A 27,544-nucleotide genomic window follows, 5' to 3' on the forward strand; every position below is an offset into this window, starting at 1 on the left:
ATGTCTGAAGCAACCCAGCAAAAAGTTAAGTGGTTACCATGGGGTAAGTATAGGGTAGGGGACTTTCTTCATTATGAGGCTTGTGTTGCCAAAACTCTTGAGTGGTGTCTTACTAGGTACAAGATGAAAAAATGGAAGGCTGATCAAAAATAGCCACTGGTTTTCCTTGCCAGACTGAAGGTGAGGGTGTCATGGAAAAGAAGTTAAGGGTATGAGAACCACTCTACTTACTGTATGTACACCTAGAGCTGGCTATGGAGAATGAAGAGATTTTTTGTTTTTGTTTTTTGACAGTTTTGCTGTAGCTCTGGAGTCTGCCCTAGAACTCAACATACAGGAGTGATCTGAACAGTCCATGCATTACCTTAGGAAGGGGGAGTAAAAGAAAACTCCCTGAACTCAGGATTTTCAAAAGATTGCAAATAGGAGATCCACTATGACAAATGTCAGGGCATCTTAATAGATGACTCGCAGGGTAAGGGCACTTACTCTCTAGTTTGAGTCTCATTATCCACAAGGCAGAAGGGAGAAACAACTGTAATTGTCCGCTCACGTCCTCCCACGTGAACACCCCCCCAGCCCTGTGCAAACTAAAGAGTGACACGCGTGCATCCCACGGAATCTCTCGGGTTTCACTGTCCTGTAATTTTCTAATCAGTCCACGACCAGCAATTCATCTCAGTACCCTCTGCTGGGCATAGCGGTAGTACCTTACCACAATCCTGACACTTGGGAGCCAAAGGACTAGGAGCGCAAGGTCATTTTCTAATACAAAGTGAGTTCAAGACTAGCCAGGACTCATGTACCTAAGAACCTGTCTTAAAACAGCAAAACCAACCAAGTAGTCAAACAAAAATCCCCACAAAAAGAAAACACAAAGGATGTACTTAATTTATACAATTACAAAAGAGACTGGGGGAAAGATCATAATGTCACACTAATTGATTTGACTATATTGGCTGGCCAGTGAGCCCCACAGAAAGTCCCTGGGCTGGGATTAAGGGCAGCCCATGTATGGCGGTTCTGTCGAACTTGTCCATATTGGATTTCATGAGGACAACGGGCTGGGACAACGTATAAATGCATCTAAACTTTCGATGTGTTTTACGGACTGGACTCATGCTTGCCAACAAACACTTTCCTCACCTAACCACTCCCCAGACCTTAATTCAATTGTACTTGATGAAATACTCTAAAACATAAAATCCTATTCAAGTAAAAACACAAGAAAATCTTATGTCTCCAAACCAAGTGCATGGACATAAAGAAACTGAGGTCCCCTTGCTCCAGCCGCCCAGGTCATAACACAAGTATTATTCTATAACAGCGCAGGAATATGTACTTTCCTGAAGTACCTCTTGTCCTGGTAATGAACTCAGTACTAAACATTTTTCTCTTTTTCTGTAGTTTAGCTAATGTTTTTTTAAGCAACTTGTACCACTGTGTTTCAAGTGGATAATTTCCCACAATTACAGAATTACATAAGTTGGCAATACAGTTTGAATAGCTAACATGGCTGAATTTTGTGAAATTTAAGATTATAAATACCAGAACTAATAATTTCAGATTTTGGCAGTAGTCTATACAACCCCAAGGAGCAGTCACTCTCAAAATGTAACTGGGCACACACTTAGAATGCAGGCTCTAGATTTTGAATTAACCTGACATTTCTAAGCCACCCTAAAATGATTTCTATACCGAAATACTCCATAAACCCATCACAAAGCCTATAGTCTGTCTTTTAAACAGCAAATAACTCAACCCAGCAGGTAGATCACATGAGCTCTCGATTCCGCAGTCTTAATTCAGCTAAGAGTTTTTCCCGACTAGAGTCACTGACCTTCTCTATTAGAGAAAGCAAGCACTTTCACCTCCAACAGACTGCCCAGACAGGACTTTATTATACAATGTGTAAAGCTACATCTCTGTAACTTGAAGGCTTTATTAAAGAAGAAAGAAGGAAAAGGATGACTTAATACAAACTCCACTCTAAGCCTTTCTAGATCTTTTACTGCCAGACATGTTGCACGACATGAAATCCCAGCAAAAGCAACCAACACAGAGGCAGTAGCAAGAAAACCACCAGAGAGGCACACAGGTTCTTTTTTTCTTTTTTTGAAGTATTTTATACTATATTAAAAAACTCATAAAATAAAAAAGGAATCCATCAACATATATCTCAGAAGTCCATCCAAGAGTCTCAGTGTCCAACAGCCATGGAGGCTGACGCCTGTGTCATTGCTCAGTCTGCAGCTTGTGTAAGGATCACAGAGGTGACTTTAGGTTACAATCAAACTTGTTCCGCCAGATCCAAGACCCTGAATTTATCCAAATTGTAGAAACATGCTTTAACCACCCGTCCACCAAAATACCTCCCATTCAGATCCACAACAGCTAAAAAGTAAACAAAAAGACAATCAGTTAATACAAGTATCCTGGAAGACATCAAAACAAACAGTAATGTTAACATTTGTTAAATTCTTTAATAATAAACAGCGTACCTTTAATTGCTGATTCAACTCTCTCAAATTCTAAAAATATCCGTACTGCTTCATCATCAGGGGCACCAGGAATCTAGAACGGAAAGGACCATAGGAATAAAGCTGTGTGTCTGTGCATATACTTTATGTGTGTGTGTGTGTGTGTGTGTGTGTATGCACACACATACATATGACAAAAGTGGTCAACCATCAAGGAAATAAATATAAATTGCTCATGTAAAAAATGTACTAATCCTTTCACAAATCTGAAGCTAATCAATGCAGTCTTTGACTTCCTGGAGGAAGCTGCCATGGCAGCTAGCATGCAACCAAGTGATCATACCATCAGCAAACAACAGGATGAAGCAGCAGCAGCAGCAAAAGCAGGAACTTTAGCGACAGAGCATTTTCTCTAGCTTTGTTTAGCTTTTCAAGCCTTCCATAATATGGCCCCATTCCATGTATGTAAGCAGAACTCTCCAACTAATTCCGAGTCCTCCTGCTGCCTCCATCTAACACCCCCCTCCACCACTCCCACATACTCTATTATCAAAGCTTAGCTCACATCTCATTGTTCACAACCCTTCTTCACTTGTTTTTGCTGACTCCATTCTCAAGATTTGTACTTACAGCCAACACTACTAGGTCTCCTATTATTTTTTTTAAAGATTTATTTATTTTATATAGTGTTCTGCCTCCATGTATGCCTGCATGACAGAAGAGGATATCAGATCTAATATAGACAGTTGTGAGCTACAATGTGGTTGCTAGGAATTGAACTCGGGACCTCTGGAAGAGCGGTCAAATGCTCTTAACCTCGGAGTTATCTCTCCAGCCCCCAGGTCTACTATTTTATATTTCCTGCTTATTTGTTATGTGCTTCTCTTCAACTGAACAAATTCCTAAAAACACAACACAGAATGGGCTCCATGAGAGGCCCTAGATACTTAAAAAATGTAATAAAATATTCACATTATACTACCAAATAAAACCTACTTTTGTTTTTACAATTAAAACTAATACACAGCTGGAAGTGGTGGTGCACGCCTTTAATCCTGGCATCTGGGAGGCAGAAGCAGGCAGATCTCTATGATCTCAATGTCAGCCTGGTCTACAAAGCAAGATTTTGTCTTAAAAACAACCAACCAACCATGAAATAACAGCAAAAGACACATAAAAAATATAACTAATATGCATTGGCTTCTGTAGTAACACAATGTTACTGGGCCAATGCCAGTACTACTTGTGGAAGGGAATTTATAATCTGCCAATTGTAAGTTCTATCAAAAGGAAATCTTCCTACCTCAAATATCACACATTTCCCAACTTTGCCGTATTTTTCACATTCTTCCTTGGTTTCAACTTCCAAGTCTTCATCGACCTCTCCTGCACCAACCATGTTCTATACAGAAACAGAGAAACAATTAAATACCAAACATAATCCACAAATGTGTAAGGTTTCAGAAATAACATTTTCTTTCATAATGGCAAATGTTCTCTCCCTCCAGCCGCCCAGTAGCAGAACCCTGCACATGCTAGGAAGTACCAAACCCCGAACCACATTCCAGAGGTGGGGTATGTTCTCATCCCCAAACATAAAACTCTGCCCCTCAAGTACCCAAAGCTGGCATTTCTGCAAACATACACAAAGCTCTGAAAAGTGCTAGGAGACTATGTGCATGGAACAACACCTAAGAGGACGTCCCAGAAATTTTCAACACTTTCAGCTCATCATTTCCTGCAGTTTCAATGTCACATTTTACACTTTAGATTATTTAGAGGATAATCTAAAACCCATCTGTACAGATCTGCCCAAAGGCATTATCTGCAAAAATTTAATTTTCAGTATTCTTTTCAAAAGTTCATTGATTTTTATATGGATGAGCATTTTGCTTAAATGTATGTCTCAAACTGGACAGGTGTGAACCATGTCAGTGCTAGGAAACAAACTTGGGTCCCGTGCTCTTAATCTCTGCACCACTGCTCCAACCCATATTTTTAGTATTCTTTGGGGGAAGGGGGAGCAATCAAATCAAGTGTTTATTGAGGGCCCGTTATGCGCTAAATATCATTCAGGGTACTTGGGACACATAAGAGACTAAAACAAGAAGCTTTGCCCTTGTGGAGCAAGGAGTGAGCATACAGTATACCATTTATTACCACTTCACCTGCGTACTGCTTGAGACCCTGGGCAAGTCAATATTCTTAACTCTTAGTTTATCAGCAGAACTTTATGAAAGACCATAGAGACAGGTAGACTGGGGTGATGCAGAATCAAGGGGGACAGGTTTCTTTTACTTCTTACCCTCAGCAGGACCACTTTAGTAGGGCACTTAAGTATTTCAGTTAATGGATTTGAATCCGACTTCTTGGATGCATCTGTATCAAAACATATCATCAGATACTACATTAGTTAATTGTTCTTTTTTAAAAAAAATATTTATTTATTATATATACAATATTCTGTCTCCGTGTATGCCTGCAGGCCAGAAGAGGGCACCAGACCTCATTACAGATGGTTGTGAGCCACCATGTGGTTGCAGGAATTGAACTCGGGACCTTTGGAAGAGCAGGTAATGCTCTTAACCTCTGAGCCATCTCTCCAGCCCCCTATTGGTTAATTGTTGCAGCACAATCTAGAACCACCTAGAAGGACCTCTGAGAATGTCTGTGAGATTTCTCAGGACAGGGATTCTGTGTAGCCCTGGCTGTCCTCGAACTTAAGAAATTCTCCTGCATCCGCCTCCTGAGTGAGATATTATCTTAATTATATTTATTAATATGGGAAGGCTTCTGGGGTTTGGGGGCCTAGACTATACCATGCTGGGAAAAGTAAACTAAAATTAGGTAACATGCACTAATTCATTGCTCTCCTCTCCCAACTAAGCATTATGTGACTAGCTGCTTCAAGTTCCTGCTGTCAGCCCTCAGTAATAAACCATAACCTGGAACTGAGCCAAATAAAATCCTCTCATGAGTTTCTCGCCAGTGTATTTTACCACAGCAACGGGAAATGAAACTGATATGGGATTCCCCTTTGTGTACTGTGAGAGTTTTATTACCATTGGTTAATAAAGAAGCTGCTTTTGGCCAATAGCTTAGGTGTTTTCTTAGCTAGCTCTTACATCTTAAATCAATCCATTTCTACTAATCTGTGTATCACCATGAGGCTGTGGCCCACCAGTAAGGTTCCAGTGTCATTCTCCTTAGGCAGCCACATGGCATCTCCCTGACTCCACCTTCTTTCTCTCTGCATGCAGTTTAGTTTTCCTGCCTAGCTCTATTCTGCCCTGCCATAGGATAAACTGATAATAATACAACATTTTCACAGCATACAGAGGCGAATCCTACATCATGAAACTAAGACAGAAGTGTTAGGACTGAGTCCCATCACATGACTAATTCAATCCCAATAGCAATTTTATTATTTGTGCCCTCAAGTCATCTATAAAAGCATCTATGTAACCAGTCCCTGCAATAAAATTATTTTTCTTTGAAATATGCTTTTATGTTATTTTCTGGCTTCTACCATTACTTACCATCTTTTGCTCATTTCATTTGCTAAAGGGCTGGCAGAACATACAGATTATAAATTTACTGGGAGCCCTGTCTTGGAGTGGCAGTTTAAGGTTGCTGGCCCAGACAATTATCTAGCCATTAGCTAACTTCCTTTAGATACTTTTGTAAACTGGGGTAACTGTTGTTTTTGCAACCAGTACTCAGCATTCAGGCAACTGGCTGCTGCTGAGCCGTGAATTAATAGGGCTGCCAGCTGAACTGTAACTACGTATTTTAGGGAAGGAAATTCAGATAAGCTGACTTATATGAAAAAAAACTTTTTTAAACTTAAAATGCTAAGATATATGTCTCATTCCTATTTTCTATGCATACAGAACAAATTATAAAAATCAAATGAAAATAAAATAACAACTAGGTGTTACAAAGCAACAAATGAATGATCAGTAAGTGAACCAAAAGCCACATCTATCTGGAAGGGCAAAAAAACTGTGAAGATCCACTGAATATGTGGATACAGCAAACACCATATATTTATGATCAAGCTACAGAGATTCTTTGCCTAACCAAAGCCGCTGGGAAACTTTGTTCCTACAAGCATATTTATCTCTGCCTTGGTTCTGAAGAAAATAAAGATGAGTCTCAAGGCTTCCTAGTGTCATTAACACAGAGGTGGGAAACATGCCGTAACTAGAAATCACCGTGCACCAAAAGGGAAGGTGCACCTTTCCTCTGGGCTGAAGGACACAGTGCTCTGTGAACTCACCTTGAGACTCGCCCTTCTCAGTCGCATCACCCACAATGATCTTGCCGCCCCGCTTGCTGGTCTTCTCCACCGATAATGCAGTACTCAGGCCTTGCTCATGCTTCCCCAGCCCCTGGCCTTCCCGGAAGCCATACTTCTGCATGATCTTATGAGCCACTGTGCCACTGAGGAAAGGAAAAGGATCCTTATAGTTTATACCACTGACGGCAGAGCACACTGGATCTACGGCAGCAACACATGGCCAGAAACAGTGTGTATCCCACACGGGCATCAAGACACACAGTAAGTAGTGGCTTCTAGATGGAAGCCATGGGGATGCCCAGGATGGGAGAAATAGAAAAAGCTGGTAACTACAACCAGGATAGCCTGAGGTTATCTCTGTGGGAAGTGAAAGCTTTCATCATGTTAAGAAATAACTGTGTCTCTGCGAGCTCCCTGCAATGTTACCTCATTTAAGACCAGTTATAAATCTGGCCTGTCAAATTCTAAGTATGAAGTTTCAGATAAGGAAGATTGTATTTTCTCATGGCATAGCGGAAGCTACACTGAAAGAGCCTTAGAAAGCATCTACTAAACAGACAGGAAGTAAAACAAGGCCAAGGCTAGATGATTAGTTTAAGGTCAAATGCAAAGCAAGAAAGCATCTGAAATGCTTTTTTCCAGGCATTTTAGCACAAAAGGAACTGGATTCTCGGTCTGCTGCGTTCTGTAAGAGGACACAATTTTCTCCTAGTGTCCAAGGGTGCTGCCAGTGACACAATCTGCTTGGCTTTGGATCACAAAGCCCAGCTTCCACCAGTGTTCTGTAATTCCTTTCAGTTTTCTTTTGAACAAGCTATTCCAGGGCAAAGCAAACTACTATAACTATACCACACTGGATCTTCTAAGTTAAAAATCCAATTATTATTTAAATGACAATCAAACAAAATGCCTATTTTTAAGACGTGCAGGAAGGACAAGAACCAGAAGCATGCCCCGTTATTTTCCCCCCCAGTTAGACGAGGCACTGTTGGGCACTGAATCTGCACTGCTAATTGTAATGTGTGGTACCAGAAGTTGAGGCTAGCGTGACTAAAGAAAGAATTTTCATTTTTGAAAAGTTTTCCCATTGCATGAGGCTAGTCAGCTCTTAGAACCCAGTTACACACAGTGGCCACTCAGTAGACTACCACACCTGATGCCTCACTAGTAGCATTTCTACTGCAAGGAGCATCCTGCTAAACAGCATGGAACAAATAATCTAGGGCAATGCCACTTGAGCAGCACTAGAGCTAGGATAAAATGCAGTGGCACACACATGCGACCCTAACATCAGCACTCCAGATTCTGAGGAAGGCAGCAGGAGGACAGTGAGTTTGAGGCCAAACTGGGCTATATATAAGGAGATATTACTCTAGAACCAACAAATAAAATCCACCAGTCTCACTCAAATGTCAGTGTTTGCTTGTTTTTCAAGACAGGGTTTCTCTGTAGCTTTGGAGCCTGTGTTGGACCTCACTCTGTAGACCAGGCTGGTCTCACAGAAATCTGCTTGTCTCTGCCTCCTGAGTGCTGGAATTAAAGGTGTGAGCCACCACCGCCTGGCTCAAATGTCCATCTTAAAATTCATTTTTTCATACTATGACAAACACATGTCTATATAGTTAGACTGACTGGAGTTTTTTGTTTCGAGGGGGCGTGGTAAGGGTGAAAGCCTGGCACCAGCACACGGCAGACAAGCCTTCCATCACCAAGCTCCACCCCCAGCCTAAATAGTTTCTTAAAACCAAAGGTGTAAAACCACAATCTAAGGCAAATGACCCATTTCTTCAGGAAAACCCTGTGCCCCTCCTCCTTTGGAGATAAGCCGAACCATCTCTAATTCCTATAAGCCAATCTATTTGCACGTTATGAAAAACAGTGTAATTATCAGAAACTTCTTCTATATATAGAAATAATGTGTCTAAATCAACTTGTACTAGACGGCTGCTTGTACTAGTGAGTTGGAAAACGCTCAGCATGATTTGAACACTAATCCTTTACAGAGCAACATGTGACCAGTGTCTTCATTTTCAAATGAGATCCACCTACAGAAAGAGCGACAAACACTTCATGTTTTTCATTCTCACTGTGTAGCCCTGGCTAACCTGAAAATCACAATCCTCTGCTCTGCACTTTCAAAGGATCGTGCCACACCCATACCCCAGCCCTGCCCCCATCTCAAGCCACTCTGATATTTTTCTTAATTAGCCAGGACACTTAAAGCATTAATTACCCCATGTTGGCAAGGAAGGAGTTGCTGGGACCAGTTGGAGATCTTGGTCTATCCGGCTCCTCATACACTGGGGGAGGAATAGCAGCTTTGGAAGACTGTGATCGAGGTCTGGAGTCCTCTTCATAAGGAAAATCTCGGGGTACTGTTGGAGAAAAGTAAAGTAGGCTCCATAAAAAACAAAAACCAACCAACCAAACAAAACAACAACAACCAAGAAAAAACAAAAACAGAAAAAAAAAACAAAAAAAGAAAACCCTACCAAAACCCAAAGCTTCATTAGCTTCAACTGTTCACCTTGAACTGATTAACCTACATTTTGTTATGTTCTTTCTCTCTTAAAAAAAAAAAAAAAAAAAAAAAAACCAGTAAAAACAAAACAAAACAAAACCCCACTGTCACCCTTTCAGCATATTTCAGCAGTCTTCACAGACAGCATGACTTGTTCTGAGATGACTTTTCAGAGGCATTTGTTTATGTATGTGTATGCCCGAGTGTATGTAAGGACAGGTGGCTGATGCTGGGAACCTAACCCATGGCCTCTGGAAATAATAAACACTCTTAATTGTGAGCCATCCAGCTCTCCACTCCTGGTATTGTCTTTAAACAATAACAATAAAAAACCCTATATAATCAACGTTCAGAACAATAAGTTACATTATTCACATACATGTGCTTTGCTAACTTCTGTCCCTCTAATGTTTTTGGTTTGTAACATCTATGTAGCTTTTTAAAAGCCCAGAGTAGGGCTGGAGAGATGGCTCAGCCATTAAAGGCTAGGCTCACAACCAAAATATAAAAACCCAGAGTAGTAGAGGACTCTTAGTTCTACTGCTAATATCCTCCCAAGCGTACTTCTCACATCTTACTGACATGCGGCATACCCATTAAAGCACTCACTTAGATGACAACTTTTGCTTGACTGCAGGATTTCCATATGTGCCAAGGAAATGTAATACAACTCTCATTTGAGTCCCACAGCAGAGTACTGGCTCTAGACTCTTAGCTAGCTGAGACCACAGAAAACATCTTTGAGGTCAGGACCATATTTAGTTACTTTTTAACCCAGTTGCATATTCACATCAGCAGGAAGCTTTAAAGACATATATGCATGGGACCAGCCTCTCAAAAACAGTTTGTCAGGTGTTTTGTCTGTTTGAACAATATATGTGTATGTGTGTATATATATATGTATATATATGTACATATATATTTAATGATATTCTTAAATTATCTTCTTTTAGAACATAATAAACAACATACTACATATTAAAGAATATTAGGGCTGGAATAATGGATCAGTGGTTAAGAGTATTGGCTGCCTTACAGAGGGCCCAGATTTGGTTCCCAGAACCCATATGGTGACTCACAATCTTTATAACTCCAGTTCCAAGAATACAATGCTTTCTTCTAATCTCTACAGGTATCAGGTATAATACAGGCAAAAAACTCATATACTTAAGAATAAATAATAAATATTTTTAAAAGATAACTGATGACTTTTAATTCTTTTTGTTTCATTTATTTATTTTTATTTTATGTGTGTGAGTGCTTTGCCTGAATTTATTTCTATTTACCATGTGTCTGCACATCTGATGCCCATGAAGGACAGAAGAAGGTATCAGATTCCCTGGAATTGAAGTTATAGATGGTTATTAGTCACTATGTGAGTGCTGGGAATCAAACCTGGGTCCTCTGGAAGAGCAGCCAGTGCTTCTAAATGCTGAGTTATCTCTGCCGGCCTTGCCATTTATTTTTACTTGTTTTATGTTTTTTTTTTTTTTTTTTTTTGCTTTTTGAGACAGGGTTTCTCTGTACCTTTGGAGCCTGTACTGGAACTAGCTCTTATAGACCAGGCTGGCCTCGAACTCACAAAGATCCGCCTGCCTCTGCCTCCTGAGTGCTGGGATTAAAGGCTTGTGCCACCACTGCCCAGTGCCATTTATTTTTAATGAGAGGTTAGGTATGGGTTAGCACAAAGCATGGGACAAAGCCCAACAATGCAACCCAGATGTCAGACAAGCTCCAGAGGAGAATTGGCAGTGGGTGGGCATGCTTTAGCCACATACTTATGTAGACAAATACTACTCAGTAACCAAAATTAATGGAAAGTTTTTAAAACAAAGACACTGCCTGCGTTTGAAAGGTCACAAAATACAACAAGCTCTAAACTCTGAGATACAAAATTTATTACCTATTTGTGATTTTTGAGACAGGTCTCACTCTATAGCACAAGGTAGCCTGGTAATGCACTATATAGCACAGGCTGGCCTCGAATGAGTACTTCCTGCTTTTGTCCTCCATGCTGGGTAATGGGCATGAGCAACTACTGCTTTTACTAACTTCAAAGGAACCTCATACAAACATGAAATCTTGACAAAAACAACAAACAGTAAACATCAATTTATCTTCCTGAACTCACAGGGCTGGAGAGATGGCTCAGTGGTTAAGAGCACTGACTGCTCTTCCAGAGGATCTGAGTTCAATTTCCAGCACCTACATAGCAGCTCACAACTGTTTGTAACTCCAAGCTCTAAACACCCTCACACGGACACATACAGGCAAAACATCAATGTACATAAAAAGTAAATTAAAAAAAAAATCTGCACCCAGATCCTGGTATTAAAAAATTCTGAGTGGTGGCACATGCCTTAATCCCAGCACTCAGAAGGCAGAGGCAAGTCAACACAGTTCCAGGCCAGCCAGTACTACACAGTTGAGACCCTGTTGCAAAACAAAACAAAGCAAAGCTCCCTAGTATAGCAGGCAGCAAGGCCACCGTAACTTCAGGCACAAGGCTGCTTTGCTTTAAACTCAGGAAACAAAAGATTCACACGTAGAATATCCATGGTCCATAAATAAGATAAGAAAAGAAGAAAGAAATGTACATACACTCCTTGTCTTTCTCTACAAGAGAAGTAGGTGGGGCGATGGCAGCTCCTCCCATACCTGTGAAAACATGAGCACAGAGATGAAAGGACAACACACTCACAACAACTACTGTTCGGCACGTGCCATCTGTCCCATCACCACCCTTCTCTCCAACAGAGAGCCATCTCATCCCTCACGGCCGCAGACTAGCAATTACACGTCTAAAGCTGGTATCAGGCTCAGGAGCCAAGTCCTAACTGAGTAGCTATTAACAACTGACAGCTTCTGGAGAGTGTTTAGGAGAATGATGTCACCGGATGGCCTCAAACCCAGAGTCCAGTGGGGCAGCATATTAGGCTGGATTAATGGGTTACTTATTCTTAAGGAAGACACGACAAAGCTGGAAGATGACAGGGAAGCAGGGGTTAAGCTGGGAGGATGAGAGGTGAATACAATCAAAACACATCCTATTCATGCATGAAATTCTCTAAGAATAAACATATTAGAAAATGTAGATGATACCCAAGCACAATTATTTTTCAAAAGGCATTTAGGAACCCCAGAATGTAGTCAAGTGTTTTTTTTTGTGTGTGGTTTTTTTTTTTTTAAGGAAAAAGCAAACCCCCACAGAATTAGCACATCAACTTGGCACCTGTTTATTTATAGTCTTATTCTGGCTTCATAAACCTTTAAAAGTGATTTTTAGCTTCCTGTTTCCAATTGGGAAAACAATCAGAGAAGGAATCCAAAGAAATGGGATAAATCCAGCTCTCTGTGATGCCTAGGCCACCTCCCCACTAAGTATGCTCCCGACGCCTCTAGGGATTTTGAGTCCCAGCTCTTGAGGAATCTGTCAGGCAGTGTCACTGTTCCTGCTCATGTCTGCTAGACAGAAAATGTGGACACAAACCAAAAGGAAAGACAACTAGGATACTGTGAATACAGACTATAAGGAATTCTTAATTATGTGAACCTGAAAACACAACAACCCTGGCCACACCTCTAGCATGAGCACTCTGTGCGGTCAGGGAGGACTGACTTCCAGTGCATGGAAAGAGACTTCACCAGTAAAATAAAAATAACAAAAGATCAACTAAAATTGGTTAAAAATACCATACTGTACCAGCCCAAAATGTTTCACAAAAGAAATTAAAGTCAGTAGAGATGCACCATGATTAACAAACTGGGCGACTAAGATTTTAGTTAGGTTCATATTTCTTGTTAATTTATGTTCTTTAGAGATATTTTCAGTAGACGTTTAAAAATCTTTTTGTTTTGGGTTTTGTTTGTCCAGGCTGGCCTTGAACTTGTGCTCCTGTTTCCACTTACAAAGTGCTGGGATTACAGGCATGCACCACTGTGCCTGCTGTAAGAGTCTAATTCATAAATTAAGCATAGTAAGAGAATGACAACAATCATTAACTATAACAATATACCAATAAAAATTCTGTGAATGTGGCTTCTCTTAGAAAATTCTATTGGACTAATCTATATTTTCAGACTACAGTGGACTATGGGCAACTGAAACTTTGAAAAGTTTTATAGCCCTTAATAGAAGGTGGGACTACTATGTACATCACAGATAGAACGTTGCTATTTCTCTGTCAGTTACAAGTTCAAATGCAGAGCTACTCAATAGAAGTTGTAGGGCTGGAGAGATGGCTCAGAGGTTAAGAGCACTGGCTGCTCTTCCAGAGGTCCTGAGTTCAATTCCCAGCAACCACATGGTGGCTCACAACCATCTGTAATGAGATCTGACGCCCTCTTCTGGCCTACAGGCGTACATGCAGACAGAATATTGCATTCATAAATAAATCTTAAAAAAAAAAGAAGTTGTATAGTTCCTATTAATATACAGAAGAGTACATGGTATAAAAAGATAGCAGTCACTTTATGGATTGGGAAGATGAAGCTTACAAATATTCAAGACAGAAAACATGCTAATAAAAACCAAATAATGGTTGATACTGTGTATCAAGTGCAACACTACCAGACATGGTGCATTCAATAAACAATAAACATTATTCTACCTAAGAAAGACAATGGAACTGAGGTGGTACAAACCTATAATCTTAGCATTCATGGAGCTGAGGCAGGAGGATGGTAGTGAGCTCAAAGTATGACTGGGCTACTGTTTCTGGACTATGTACATAGTAAGATTGTCTCTAACATCACCATTACCAACTCCACCACCAAACTACAAAACCAACACCAACAAAAACTCAATACATTTAATTCACAATCCATCTAAGTATTTAAAATATATTTAAATTGTAAATTTGTTCATTTCCACTTAGCAAGTATTTTTAAAATTTAAATTATACCCTACAACAGGCTTCAGCACACAGTTGGGGAGACCATTCCTGCCATAAAGCAGAACTACATATACAGAATTACCAGCTATCACGATACATAATCCTTAGGTTTTATGTTCAAGACAACAAATTCCAACGAGGGCTTCAGGCAAATAAAATGAAGGATAAGACCAAGTGTGGGCCTCTAATATCCAGAATGCACTTAGTCCCATGACTCACACTGGAAGTTTAACAGAACCTGATAGGGGTTGTGAAGGTTGAGATGCTTAAAGCAGTGTCTGTTAGGTAGGAAACAAATAGCAGATTCTGCCAACCAAATCAGCCACCTAAAGTGCTGGCAAGCACACCACCATGAAGCCAAAAGATTATTCTTTCAAACACCATTAGCTACTGCTTATAAGGGCTAGGAATTCAGTCTATATACAACTAAACCTCTACTCACAAAATTGTTGTCAGAAGGTATGGTTTGAAGTCCCCAGCGCATGTTTTGATCCTCTGCTCTCTCAGAAAGCAGGTGAACACACAAAGACTCACAATGGACTCCACATTCAGTTGAGTTAGCAACACATGTGCTCTGAACATGGTGTCTTCTCTCTCTACCCAGTGCTGACCAGAAATGCACTGGGCTGGAGAAGCAAGAGATGACCATGCCTCAAATAAGGGTAAGTGCAGAAATACAACTAACACTATTTTCAAAGTATACAGCAAATGTCTCAATGAAGTTCAGAGTGGAGTATCTATGAAAACAGTATAAACCAAAGCTGCTATGGAATGTGGACTGGTGGGAATAGAGAGCACCCCCCTCTCATCCCCTGCAATGACCCAAATGAACGTGAAATAAACCATGTCTCAAACAAAAGGCAAAGCAAAGCCTGGGACAGCGCTGAGTCTAAAGTGTGCTTATCTCTGCTTATGCCTTACTTCTTTTCCTCCGCTCTCGCTCATAATCTTCATCTTCATCAGAATCTGGGTCTGGTCGTCTTGAAAACCCGCTGGCTTCATGCCTATCTTTACGCCTCCTGTAATAACAAAATAATGAATATTTATCACAGACAATTAATATAGAATACAAAGCTTAAATGTCATTGTGACTTCCTCTTGGCAAAAGAAAAAAAATGAAAGATGTTCTTTGAGAATAAATTGTTAATTTATGTATATATGCTGTTGATGGATACAACAGAAAAAATTCAAAAGAAAAAAATGAATACATTTAACATACATGAGGGAAAAATTTTGGTATCTAACCAAGTAAACGCCTGCTGATTGAAACCATAACCCCAGTGCTGGGTCCACAGCACTGTAGAGTGAGAGCACAGCTGGCGAACGCTAGAGGCAACACTGAAATGCTCATCTTCTAATGCACATTAGCTGCAGGACACGTGCTCCCACATCAAGAAGAAGCTTACTTTTCTCTTTCTTCTATTTCCTTCTGTCGTTCCAGCTCCCGCTGCCTCTGGCGCTCTTCTCTCTGGCGTTTCACTACCTTCTCATAATCATTAGGAAACATGGGATCATACTCATCAGCTAAGGGGATCAGAACTTCCCCCGCAGAGAACCCACTGGGAACAGGGTCCTGAGGAAGAAAAACACCCAAGTGAGTACCACCTTCATATCCTGCAGAATCAGGAATCCCAGAATCAAGGACAGAGGACGGTGAAAGAGAGGTCTTCCGGATTATCTTATATTTCCTAGGTGAGTAAATAATTCATAGCAAACTACATCTTACCAGGTGGCAGCACAACCTGGCAATCAAGCAAACATTTAATTATTTATAGAAAAGCACCATACAACTTAAAAACTAAAACAATCCATGAACACAATCATCATTTAAATGAGTTTTAGACTACCCAATCACCATTTAAATGACATCTGTAGAAAAATACATGTGAAAACGGATTACCATTTTCCAAACCTCTCTTGCTCCCTCTAGATAGTGTCTCACAGAACCACAAACTAGAGAAATAGCCAATGGTGACCATAAACAACCACCAATTGCCCTGCCTTCCTGTAGCCCTGTCCTATTAAAGACATGGAGTATTATGTTCAACTTTTTTAACGCTTTTCTCTAAACTAAGCTCTAACACTGTTAATAGACAACAATTAGAAACAACCATATAGTCTACATTAATAGAATTAAATTACAGATAATCTATACAAGGCAATACACTGAAGCCATTAAAAATGACCACACAGGTGTTGGAAATATGCCTTAATTGCACTCACTGCTCTTCCAAAGGACCCAAGTTTGATTCCCATCACCCACATGGTGGCTCACTACCATCTGTAACATCAGTCCCAGGGAATGGGTCTCCATAGCAACAGGTACACATGCAGCGCAGGCAAAACACTCATACATATAAAAATATTTTTAAATGACCACATAGTTCTGCATTTTTGACAAAGATGGCTGAACACTCACTGAGGTACTAAGAAAAGCAAATCAGAAAACAGAAGGCAGAACTCCTATAAAAAATTCTAAAATTACGTAACTTTTTATGCCTGGAGAGTATGATTGAAAAAACACCTGCTTTTTTTTTTTTCACCCATCTTTCATTCCTGATGTTTCCATAATAAACTATTTTAGCTAATATAGGTTTTGATGGTGATAAAGTAAAACTTGAGTTGAAAATGACACCAATGGCCTATTGAGGAGCCCCTTGTGTGGGGCTGGAGATGGCGCAGTGGTTCAGAGTGCTTACTGCTCCAGAGGACCAGCATTTGGTTCCCAGCACCCACACCAGGGTGTCCACAAATGCCTAACTCCAGCCTCAAGAGATCTAATATTCCCTCTGGCCTCCATGGGTACCAGCACATACATGTGTACACACACACACACACACACACACACACACACACAAAATAAAGTAAATCTTAAAAAAAGTAGAGAAATATATGTGCAAAATAAAGAAAACAGGAACTGCATCAAAGCCATAGGCATGTGCAGGCTTACCTTCAGCCCGGCTGCTACATGAGGTGGCGTGTCTACAATCTGCCGGTCATCTGAGGAGCCTCCTCGCTTTAGGTCAATGACTGGGGCAAGGACTGTACTTTGTTTTGTCCGTTGGCTCTGACATCAGAAACAAGAAAAACACACCAAAGTTCCAAATTAAAATTCATTCTACTTGGAACACAGACACTTTTTCTGGTATTAACACACTTCTGGCTGTGATAAAATCATAGTTTTAAAACAGTAACAGTCTCTCTCTCTCTCTCTTTGCTTTTTGAGACAGGGTTTCTCTGTGGCTCTGGAGCCTGTCCTGGAACTAGCTGTTGTAGACCAGGCTGGCCTCGAACTCACAGAGATCCGCCTGCCTCTGCCTCCCGAGTGCTGGGATTTATATCTGTAGTAGGGTCTCATGCAACTCAGCCTGGCTTCCAGTGCCCTACATAGCTGATGAGGAACTTGGACTTCTGATCCACCTCCCTCCACATCGCTAAGTGCATGCCGCCACCAGACCCAGTTTATACAGCACTGGGGATTTAAGGCAGGACTTCCTGAAAACTAGGCAAACACTTCAACAACTGAGCTATATCTTCATTCTTTTTTTTCTTTTCTTTTCTTTTCCTTTCTTTCTTTCTTTCTTTCTTTCTTTCTTTCTTTCTTTCTTTTTCTTTCTCTTTTTTTGGCAAGGTTTCTCTGTAGCTTTGGAGCCTGTCCTGGAACTAGCTCTTGTAGTCCAGGCTGGCCTTGAACTCACAGAGTTGAGATCTACCTGCTTCTGCCTCCCGAGTGCTGGGATTAAAGGCGTGTGCCAACACGGCCTGGCTGCTTCATCCTTCTTGATCCTTTTAAAAAGCAAAGATTTCCTCTACTTCCCTATAATATGACCACGTTCTGGTTAGCTATAAACTGACAGGGATCTATCCACCTCTCTGCCTCTGGAGTACAAGCTACTACCCTATTTCTTTTAGTATGACCTTACTCTAACTAACTGAAATTACTTATAAACTTACTTGGGTGTATGCATGTATGTTTACATGCAAATACCACACTGTTTATATGGAGGTCTGAGGACACCTGGAGAGACTAGGGTCTCTCCTTCCACCACAGGGTTCTAGTCAAACTCAGGTCATCGGGCTTGACTTACTGAGTCATCTCACAATCCTCAAAGTGCATGTTAAATAGCTGGTCTTTGTTTTGTTTTTTTAAACAAAGACCTGGCAGTTTCTTAAGTGGACTTCTGATCTGTCAGTGTCCCTCTTTCCTGGCACATCACCATCTCAGCTTTTCCTCGGATACCGGTCTTACAAATGCTGCTTATTTTAGACTGTCTAGCTAACTTACACCTCTGTGCTCTGGCAGCTCTCAAACCCGGTTAGATTCATGGTAAAGTTTGTAGGCAATAATGTTTCACAGTGAGCTGCTTGAACTACATCAAGTTCTCAGGTTGCTAAAAGGCTATGGCTAAGCAAATGGAATGGTGTTCACGAAAGTTTAACTTCTCATTTTCACAATTTAAAGTGGCATAGACTTTCTTATCAGGAAGTCTGAGCTCTCCGGACTTGAATAGTGCTTTAATCAAACAACATGTCGGGCTGGAGAGATGGCTCAGGGGTTAAGAGCACTGACTGCTCTTCCAGAGGTCCTGAGTTCAATTCCCAGCAACCACATGGTGGCTCACAACCATCTATAATGAGATCTGGTGCCCTCTTCTGGCATGCAAGCATACAGGGAAGGAATGTTGTATACATAATAAATCTTAAAAAAAACATGTCATGCAGGTATCATGTAGACTGGAACATAAACTCTAAAGTTTCCACAACAGGGGTCATCATAATAATCTACATGCTCATTTTAAAATTTAATAGGTATTTTCAGAAATGAAATATACAAATGAAACCACAGCTTCATCTTTCAGATACAAGTAAAATTTTTCTCTACCAAATATTTTTACAAGTTTGATTAGTACTCTGAGATACTCTCTGAGGAGCCCAAGAGAACCAACATGGGTAGCTTTACTTCCCCATAAGAACACACAGAGAACTCAAAGTTCATGTCAGAAAGTTATCAGAGATAATTTTTAAAGTAATGTTCCATTTTGACCGATTTAAAATCTACTTGCAATCTCTAGATATTTGCTAAAAGAAGACAATAAAGTATTTGGATAACTGGGTGTAGTGTCACACACCTTTAATCCCAGCACCTAGGAAGCAGAAGTAGACAGATGGATCCCTGAGTTCCAGGACAGTCGGCGCTACACAGAGAAACTCTGCCTTGAAAAACACGAAGTGTACATATACACACACAGATAAGTATATATATACACACCGATAAGCGAAGCGAAAGTACACATAAAAGTAAAGACTGAGGCGATGAGGCAGAAAACGGCCAACAGCCTAGATTTCATTTGAAAATATTTTCTTCTTCCTAAACAGCAACTTTTAAAAACTAACTTTGTATTTTCACACACACATACACAAATGTTATTAAAAAAAAAAAACCAAAACCCCAAAACCAACATGGGCTGGGCAGCGGTGGTGAACACTTTTAATCCCGGCACTTGGGGGAGAAAAGGTAGGAGGATCTCAAGTTAGAGACCAGCCCCATCTACAGAGTGAGTTCCAGGACAGCCAGGGCCATAAAGTGAAACCTTGTCTCAAAAAACCAAAACCAAACCAAAACAAAAACAACAAAAAACAAAACCAACATGATCCAGAAGTTACGTTATAGTTTTTAATGCATGCATTTCTTAAAACACTTTTTAATTCTACCTTTATAAGGTGTTTTAAAATGTATTTAGTGGAGCCGGGTGGTGGCGGAACACGCCTTTAACCCCAATACTTAGGAGGCAAAGGCAGGTGGATCTCAGTGAGTTGGAGGTCAACCTGGTCTACAAGGCGAGTTCCAGGAGAGCCAGGACAGTTACAGAGAAACCCTGTCTGGGTCTGGGGGAGGGTGGGTGGGTGAGGGAAGAGCATTAGTGGCCACAATGGTAGTACAGGTCTTTGATGCCAGCACTTGGGAGGCAGAGGCAGGCAGTCTGGTCTACATACTGAGATCCAGGACAGCAAGGGCTACACAGAGAAACCCTGTCTCAAAAAAGAGACAAAGTAAAACAACAAAAAAATCTTCACATATACTACCAGGTTTTATGACATTTCAAACACATACAAAATGTATTCCATCATTTCATCTCTCAATCCCATTACCTTCTCCCATACTTACTGATTCCCTCCTCTTCTAAGCTATGTATGAGCTGGTTTTGAACCTATATATTTGAACCTTTAGTTCATAAAGACTTATGAACTCACAGATACAGAAAATGACAAATTAGACACAGCTTAAAAATCAGTTATATATACTCTACAAAACTGGCTTCTTTTAGAAGGTAGGGTGACTGTGCAGCCAGGCTGGTCTCAAACTTTTGGGCGTTCCTCCTGCCTCGGTCTCACAAATTCTGCGATTAAAGGCATATATAGGTGTTTTTATCTGCTAAAGACCATTTCGGGGGAGGGAGGTGCTAGGGATTGAACCTGATGACCCATACAAGCTAGGCAAGCACTCTTCCACTGAGTGATACACACACACACGTGTATGTATGTACACATACACAATTTTAATTTTTGAGTGTTTTGCCTGTATATATGTCTATGTACCACATGCATGGCTGCAGAGGTCAGAACAGTGTGTCAGATTCCCTGGAACTGGAGTTAGAGATGTTTGTGAGATGCTTACTGTGGGTGCTGGCGCCTGAACTCATTTTCTCTACAAGCGCATTAAGTGCTCTTAACCGATGAGCCATCTCTCCATTCCCCAATGGAATCACTTTTTAGCAATCCTTAAGTGTCTACTTTCAAAGTATTTTTCTAAACCCCTCCACACCCTTTTTTGAGAGAGTCTCATGCTATATACCAAACTGATGCTTCCACCTCAGCCTCCAAGTGCTGGGATTACAAGGTTGTGTACCATGTTCAGCTTCAACTTTTTTCCCTTTTTAAGGAGCCACAGTAAGGATACAGTAAATACTGTTTGTGTGTTTATACGTCATACAAAGTAAAATCTTTACTTAAGAAACATTAAACAATGAGCAAAGTATTCTCATTCCTAAAATATACTAAATATTTTAGTTAAGAAACATCAATTTCACAACTATACCTTCTATATTTTAAATTTTGTGGTGGCCCACACCTTTAATCCCAGCACTTGGGAGGTAGAGGTGGATTTTTGTGAATCTGAGGCCAGCCTGGTCTACAGAGCCAGCTTCAAGCCACATATTGAGATCCTGTCTAAAAAACAAAAACAGAAGCAAAGAAACAGTTGGATTATTTAAAAGATAATGCTCATGTCTAATGTATATACAACACAAGATTAGAGGAATTCCTACCTATGACTATACATGTCGGACATGTTCACAAATCATGGAGCCCTCCGTGATATGCACTGTGGATCTGATTATTCTATTAAGCTGTTCCCATGATTCCTACAATAAAAACTTGCAGGATGTTACCTAACAATGTACATTCCTGGTACCCAGTGTTGAACCAGAACTATCAGAATATTAGGACTCTGGCTATGAAAGCAGCATCTAAAACAAGTTCTCAGTCTCTGACATACTCAAGTCTAAAGCCAGCCTCATGGCTAGGCGTTGAGAGCACTGCTTTTCTTCACTCCTACTCCATGAAACAGATCTGTTGTTCCCAAGAGCCAGGAGAACAAAATAATCTCTATCCTGTCCCCATTCACTAATTTATATTTACCCAACAAGGAGGCTAAAGAGCAAGCTTAAACCAAAGTATTCTTAAAGAACTTGCTTAGCGGACTTTCCTACTCCTGTTTGGGCCTGAGTTTACCTTAGCTTGAGTGAGAGCTGCCTTCTTCACCTGAAGCTGGGACTGCAGAAGCTTGAAGTTTTTGGACCAGCCTTCAGTTTTTGAGTCACTGGTCTCCACTCCCAGGTCATCATATAGGGACATCTTTTTGGTTTAATGCTGAAAGAAAGGAAGGTCAGAGACTAAATAATGTGAAACAGGAACAAGTCTTAAACATCTATGTTAAAACAGCTGCACCACGGACCCCTAATATCACAAATGCAGGATTCTTTCTAACATGCAAAACTATACCCATGCACTATTTTAAACAATCTTCTAGAATTAACTTTTCTTTTAAGACTGGTTCTCATGTAGCTCAGGTTGGCTTTGAACTCATCAATAAGGCTGGCTTTGAATTTGTGATTCTCCTGCCTATACCTTCTGAGTGCTGGGAAATGCCACTGTCCAGCCTAGAATTAATTTCTCCATCTAAAAGACTGTGGTGAAGTGACTCACGAGTAAACAGTTCTAGAACAGACAATGAAGACAGGCATTTTAAGAATAAAGATCCAATTTTACAACTGTTCATCTCAATGGCAGAAAGTAGAAGTCTTATAAAAGCAGCAGCTTGTAGTCTGGATCAGCATAGGCAGCTGCTCTTTTATAAAGACAACATGTAAACCAGGTGTGGGGGTGCAGACTGGTGGATCTAGAACACAATGTCATCTAAGCTACAGAAGGAGTTTGAGGTTAGCCTAGGGCACGAGAGCATGTCCTAAATAAACAGATAATTACACACATTCACAGAGGGAAGAATAATGGAGGGGCTGTCCCTTAAGCACTTTTGCTTATCAGCATTGACCTATGGGCTTTGGATGGAGCTCGAGTGGCAGACAGAAGAGCACATGGAAGCCCTGGGATTGATCCCCAGCTCTTAGAAGATACAGGCAGGAGGGTCAGAGGTTCATGGTCATTCATCCTTGACTATATACTTATACTGAGTTTTAGGCCAGCTTGCACTATACCAAATCCTATCTCAAAAAAAAAAAAATCTTTTCTTAAAAAAGTAAAAAAGTTGAGCAATGGTGAGTATATTTACCACCTGCCCTAGGTTTGCTTTCTATTGTGACAAACACCATGACCTAAAGCAACCTGGGGAGGGAAGGGTTGGCTTACATGTCCCATCATAGTCCATCACTGAGGGAAGTCAAGGCAGGAACTCAAGCAGGGCAGAAACATGGAGATAGGAACTGAAGCAGAGACCACAGATACAGCTTATTGGCTGTTCTACTTGCTTTCTTATACAACCCAGGACCACCTGCCAAGGGGTAGAAACACCCACAAAGGGCTGGGACCACTCTCATCTATCATTAATGCAGGCCAACCTGATGGAGGCAATTTCTTAATCAAAGTTCCCTCTTCCCATATGACTCTAGCTTGTATCAGCTGTCAAAAATCCAACCAAACAACAAAACACTAACCAGCACACTGCCACAGAAGTGCACTTACAAATAGCTAAAATAATAATCTATTTCTATTACATTTGTTTTGCCACAGGTAATCTCACTAGGAAGCTAAGGAACTTGAGTTTCAAGTCAGCCTGTGCCATACAGCAATTTAAAAATAAAAATTAAAGAGGGAGCACTTGGTATGGAGACGGGAGTGAACCAACACCAGCAAACACTTGTATATCACCCTATTCTAAGTGTCAACCCTGACACAGGTATCTTCATAAATTTTAGGGTTAAAAATAAACTCAAACACTGTGGAGGATCTCAGCATCCAGCAACGCCCTTTCACCTGAAAATTTCTATTTAATACACACTACCCCCCACCCACTTCATTCTCTCTCACAGTCTGTCTCTCCCTCCCTTCCTCTCTCCTTTCCCGGTCTCTCTGAGATAGGGTCTATGTAGCTCTAGCTGGTCTGAAATGGGCTACACTGACCAGGTTGGCCTCAAACTCAGATCCTCTGCCTCCCAAGTGCCGAGATAAAAGGTGTGTACCAAGACTCAAGACTAATGCACTCTTCTGAGCTAATGAGGTTTTGTGAATCTACTGTGATTCCACTTCACTTCTCTAAACTCTACTACTACTACTACTGACAATTCCATCTGATCTGACTAGCTCTCCTTTGCCCTAAAAAACACTTTAAGTATTAGAAACTGATGTCTCTCCACCATTTGGTAGTTTTCTGTAACAGTTCATAAAGTTATACCTTTACATCTCAGTAGATATGATGAATATTCTTCTGATTTTCTGGTTTTCACTGACGTTTATGTTCACAGACCCGGACTGTCACAGTAAAGCACATGCCACCCACATATATGTACCAATGACTTCAACCCTAACTACTAGAAGCACCAGTGAATCCATCAACTAAAACAGAAGGCAGGATCAGGAAAAGGAGTCACTTGGCTCCTCAGTCATCCACGTGATTTTCCCTGAACACTGTTCAATTACTCCCTTGGTTTTTAACCTTAAATAATTTTGCTTGCAAGGGACCTATTATTCCTTTTAAGGTGTACATATTTATATTTTAGCTATTTTAAACATTTATTAATATACCATAAGTTAGTCATTAATCTCCCTACAAACACCCAGCAAACACTGAAGTTAACAAATAACAAGATTCTGCCAAGATCCAAACCTAAAATATTTTGGTATCACTTATATAATACATTTAGTTCATGGAGTCTGATGCCAGCTAATAAAAAGCAGCACTTTCTAATATTTAGACATACCACAAGAATTGAGATTCAAATAACAATATAAACAGAAGTTGGCCTTTATAATGTAAAATGTGTTTACTGAATGCATGTGTGTCGAATGCATGCAGAACTATAAACACCTGAGATCACAGCCCTTCGCAACCAAGCTTGGCCATTGTCTTTGTGTGCTGTAAGTATACACATACATTCGGAGGCCACAGATGGACACTGGGTGTCTTCTATTGTCACTCTCCATTCACATTCTTTTGAGACAGGGTCTCTTATCAAACCTGTAACTCACTGATTTGGCAAGACTAGCTAGCTAGTATGGTCCAGGGGACCTCCTGTTTTGGCTTCCTCAGAGCTGGGATTATAGGCTGCACCTCTATGGAGACATTTTAACCTGGGTGATGGGGATCTCAACTAAGGGCCTCATGTTTACCCAACAGCAATTCACTACGCCATCTCCTCAGCCTTTAGTTCATTTTTTATGGTAATGTTACCCTTTTTGGTTAGCCCACTAATATTAGTTCTCTAAATTCTAGAGGAATAGAACTTACAGAATGAATGAAAACACACACACACACACACACACACACACACACACACACACACACGATGGCTTATAGGCGGTGGTCCAGCTAATCCAACAATGGCTGCGTACAAACTGAAGGTTCAAGAATCCAGTAGTTGTCCATGAAACTGAATGTCTCAGTTGGTTTTCAGTACCAGCTGTAGTCAAGTTGATAACCATCACAAGCCTACCCCTTGTCAATTTGACACACAATCATGCCTTGCATACAGTACTTCATGATGACATTTTACAGAATTACTTACTCCCCTCTATCTGTGGCTACTCCATTTTTGACAGTTTAAATTTCCCATCAAAGTTACCAAACTACCGTAGGCCAGAGCCTATCAAAATCAAAGTAATTAGAGACATTTGCAATTTAAGCACACAGCAGAGCAGGTTCCCCCACTATTCTCAAAGACTCGTGGAATTATTTCTAAACTGCTCCCCGCTGGAAAGTTGTGAAAAAGTGTCATGTGGCATTTCATTTGTATTTTAACAAGGCTTTCCTGAGACGGGAAAGCAAAGCAGCCAGCCACTGTCTCTTACCTCAACCTCAGTTGGAAAATGGTGATCCTACATCCAGGAGACCTCAGAATGAGACTGTGGCTGTACGCTATCTCCTCCTGTTTTATAATCCTTTCTAGTGCTGGGATTAAAGGCGTGCACTGCCCAGTTTATACGACAAACTAGAGTGGCTGCTGGGATTAAAGGTGTGTGTTACCTCTGCCTGGTCTGCAAGGCTGACCAGTGGGGCTGTTTTACTCTCTGATCTTCAGGAATGCTTTATTTATTAAAATACAAATGAAATGCCACTACAAAAAGGTCATGTGCAGGGGAAAATATGTAACAAATAAGGGCTCAATAAGGATCCACATGGTAGGAGAAAAGGGACTCCTGCAGGCTGTTCTCTGATTTCCACTTGTGGCTTCTCCTTGAACCCCCAATCTTCCTGCCTGCACCTTACAAACACTGGTGTTCAAGGCATGAAGCACCACCTGGGAATAAACTATTCATATTTTTTGTTGTTGTTTTGTTTTTCGAGACAGGGTTTCTCTGGCTTTGGAGCCTGTCCTGGAACTAGCTCTTGTAGACCACGCTGGCCTCTAACTCACAGAGATCCGCCTGCCTCTGCCTCCCGAGTGCTGGGATTAAAGGTGTGCGCCACCACTGCCCGGCTTAGACTATTCATATTTACTATAATTAGTTATCTCGAAATGCTTACAGCTCATCCCAGCATAAATGTGTGCACTGTATTGAATGGTTTCAAAGAGCAACTTGTCAAAGGAGACAGTCTTCATCTGTTCTGAGCACAAACAGGACCATCTTAGGAAATCATACTTTCCATCCTCATGTGCCCTTCCCAATAAGAATTTAATGCCAATGGCCCTCATTTCCTGTATGGTCAGGTCCTGGCTACCCCTCCAAATCCCTCTTAACTGCCTTAAACTGCAGAATACTCTACGGTGTTTCGCTGTGGTTGCGTTTCCACTTTTAATAAACTCCCTCCAAAACTGAATAAACACCAGCTCCTCTTCCAGGTCTTTTCAGATTGTACACCGAGTCTTCAGATCAACCCAGGCCTGGGTTTTCAAGCCCGCTTCGTCGAGCTCTAACTCCTGGAGAAGTACATCACTGAACTTGCAGCACGCATTCTCGCCCAAGCAAACGAAGTCCAAAAACCAGGGGATGGATACGAGCGCTCAAACTCCCCATAACAGAGCAGAGGATGCCGGATTTACAGCTGCCTCTGCCTGTCCAGGCGAGACAACGTCTTCAACCCTTACTTCTGGGACTCAGGAAGGAAACAAGCTTCCTGGGGCCTGACACACTCCGGGTTACTGGGGTCTGGCGACCCAACAACTAGGTCTGGACACGGGCCACGAAGAGAAGGAAGGTACGGTGTTTTGAGTCAAGGCGATCAAGACAGGTTGAGGGGAGATCAGAGTGGCCCGGCCGAGCACGGCAGGCAGAAGAGGCCCGCAGCGGAGGGCCGGGAACCCCTGGGCAGCTCGGGGGGCCGCGCCCGCATCCCCGTGCCCCTCACGGCGCGGCCTAGAGCCGCGGCCTCGCGTCCCCATCCGTGGAGGCGCGCTCACCCAAGTCTCCGTTCCGGATCAGACCGCCTTCCCGGGGCCGCCACGGTGCTACTCACCCGGCCTTCGGAGACGATTCTGCCCATGGGCCACGGCGGCGGCAGCGCGGAGCCCGGCCGCCCTGCGCGGAAGCCCGCCGACCGCCGGTGCCCGCCGCAGCGCTGACCCTCCGCCGATTCCGCAGGGTGAGCCACAGCGCGGGGTGAGAGAGCGGAGGC

The 27,544-nt window shown here is 41.5% G+C and overlaps 1 protein-coding gene across 1 annotated transcript; it reads right to left on the reverse strand.

Moving 5' to 3' along the window:
• Window positions 1–2,099: 2,099 nt before the first annotated feature.
• Window positions 2,100–27,543, reverse strand: Rbm17 (RNA binding motif protein 17). The gene is made up of 12 exons (XM_038335494.1): window positions 27,386–27,543; window positions 21,991–22,128; window positions 17,150–17,266; window positions 15,606–15,772; window positions 15,121–15,218; window positions 11,906–11,962; window positions 9,017–9,158; window positions 6,763–6,926; window positions 4,786–4,859; window positions 3,784–3,882; window positions 2,502–2,574; window positions 2,100–2,394 (listed from the first exon to the last, which is right to left on the reverse strand). Exons 2-12 carry the CDS (start codon window positions 22,111–22,113, stop codon window positions 2,291–2,293), a joined length of 1,218 nt encoding a protein of 405 aa, XP_038191422.1. The 5' UTR covers window positions 22,114–22,128; window positions 27,386–27,543; the 3' UTR covers window positions 2,100–2,290.
• Window position 27,544: the final 1 nt, after the last annotated feature.

This window comes from Arvicola amphibius, chromosome 6, assembly GCF_903992535.2.
Source record: "Arvicola amphibius chromosome 6, mArvAmp1.2, whole genome shotgun sequence".
In the NCBI taxonomy this organism is placed as follows: Eukaryota; Metazoa; Chordata; class Mammalia; order Rodentia; family Cricetidae; genus Arvicola; species Arvicola amphibius.

What these genes read in the sequence shown, in the direction of transcription:
- Rbm17 (XM_038335494.1), bottom strand. Translation starts at nt 22,113, where the DNA reads ATGTCCCTATATGATGACCTGGGAGTGGAGACCAGTGACTCAAAAACT. An exon ending in TCCTTCCTTGCCAACATGGG is followed by an intron (nt 6,927 to 9,016) that starts GTAATTAATGCT and finishes TCCTTTCCTCAG; the next exon opens with TGGCACAGTGGCTCATAAGA. An exon ending in TGAGAAGGGCGAGTCTCAAG is followed by an intron (nt 4,860 to 6,762) that starts GTGAGTTCACAG and finishes GTTTTGATACAG; the next exon opens with ATGCATCCAAGAAGTCGGAT.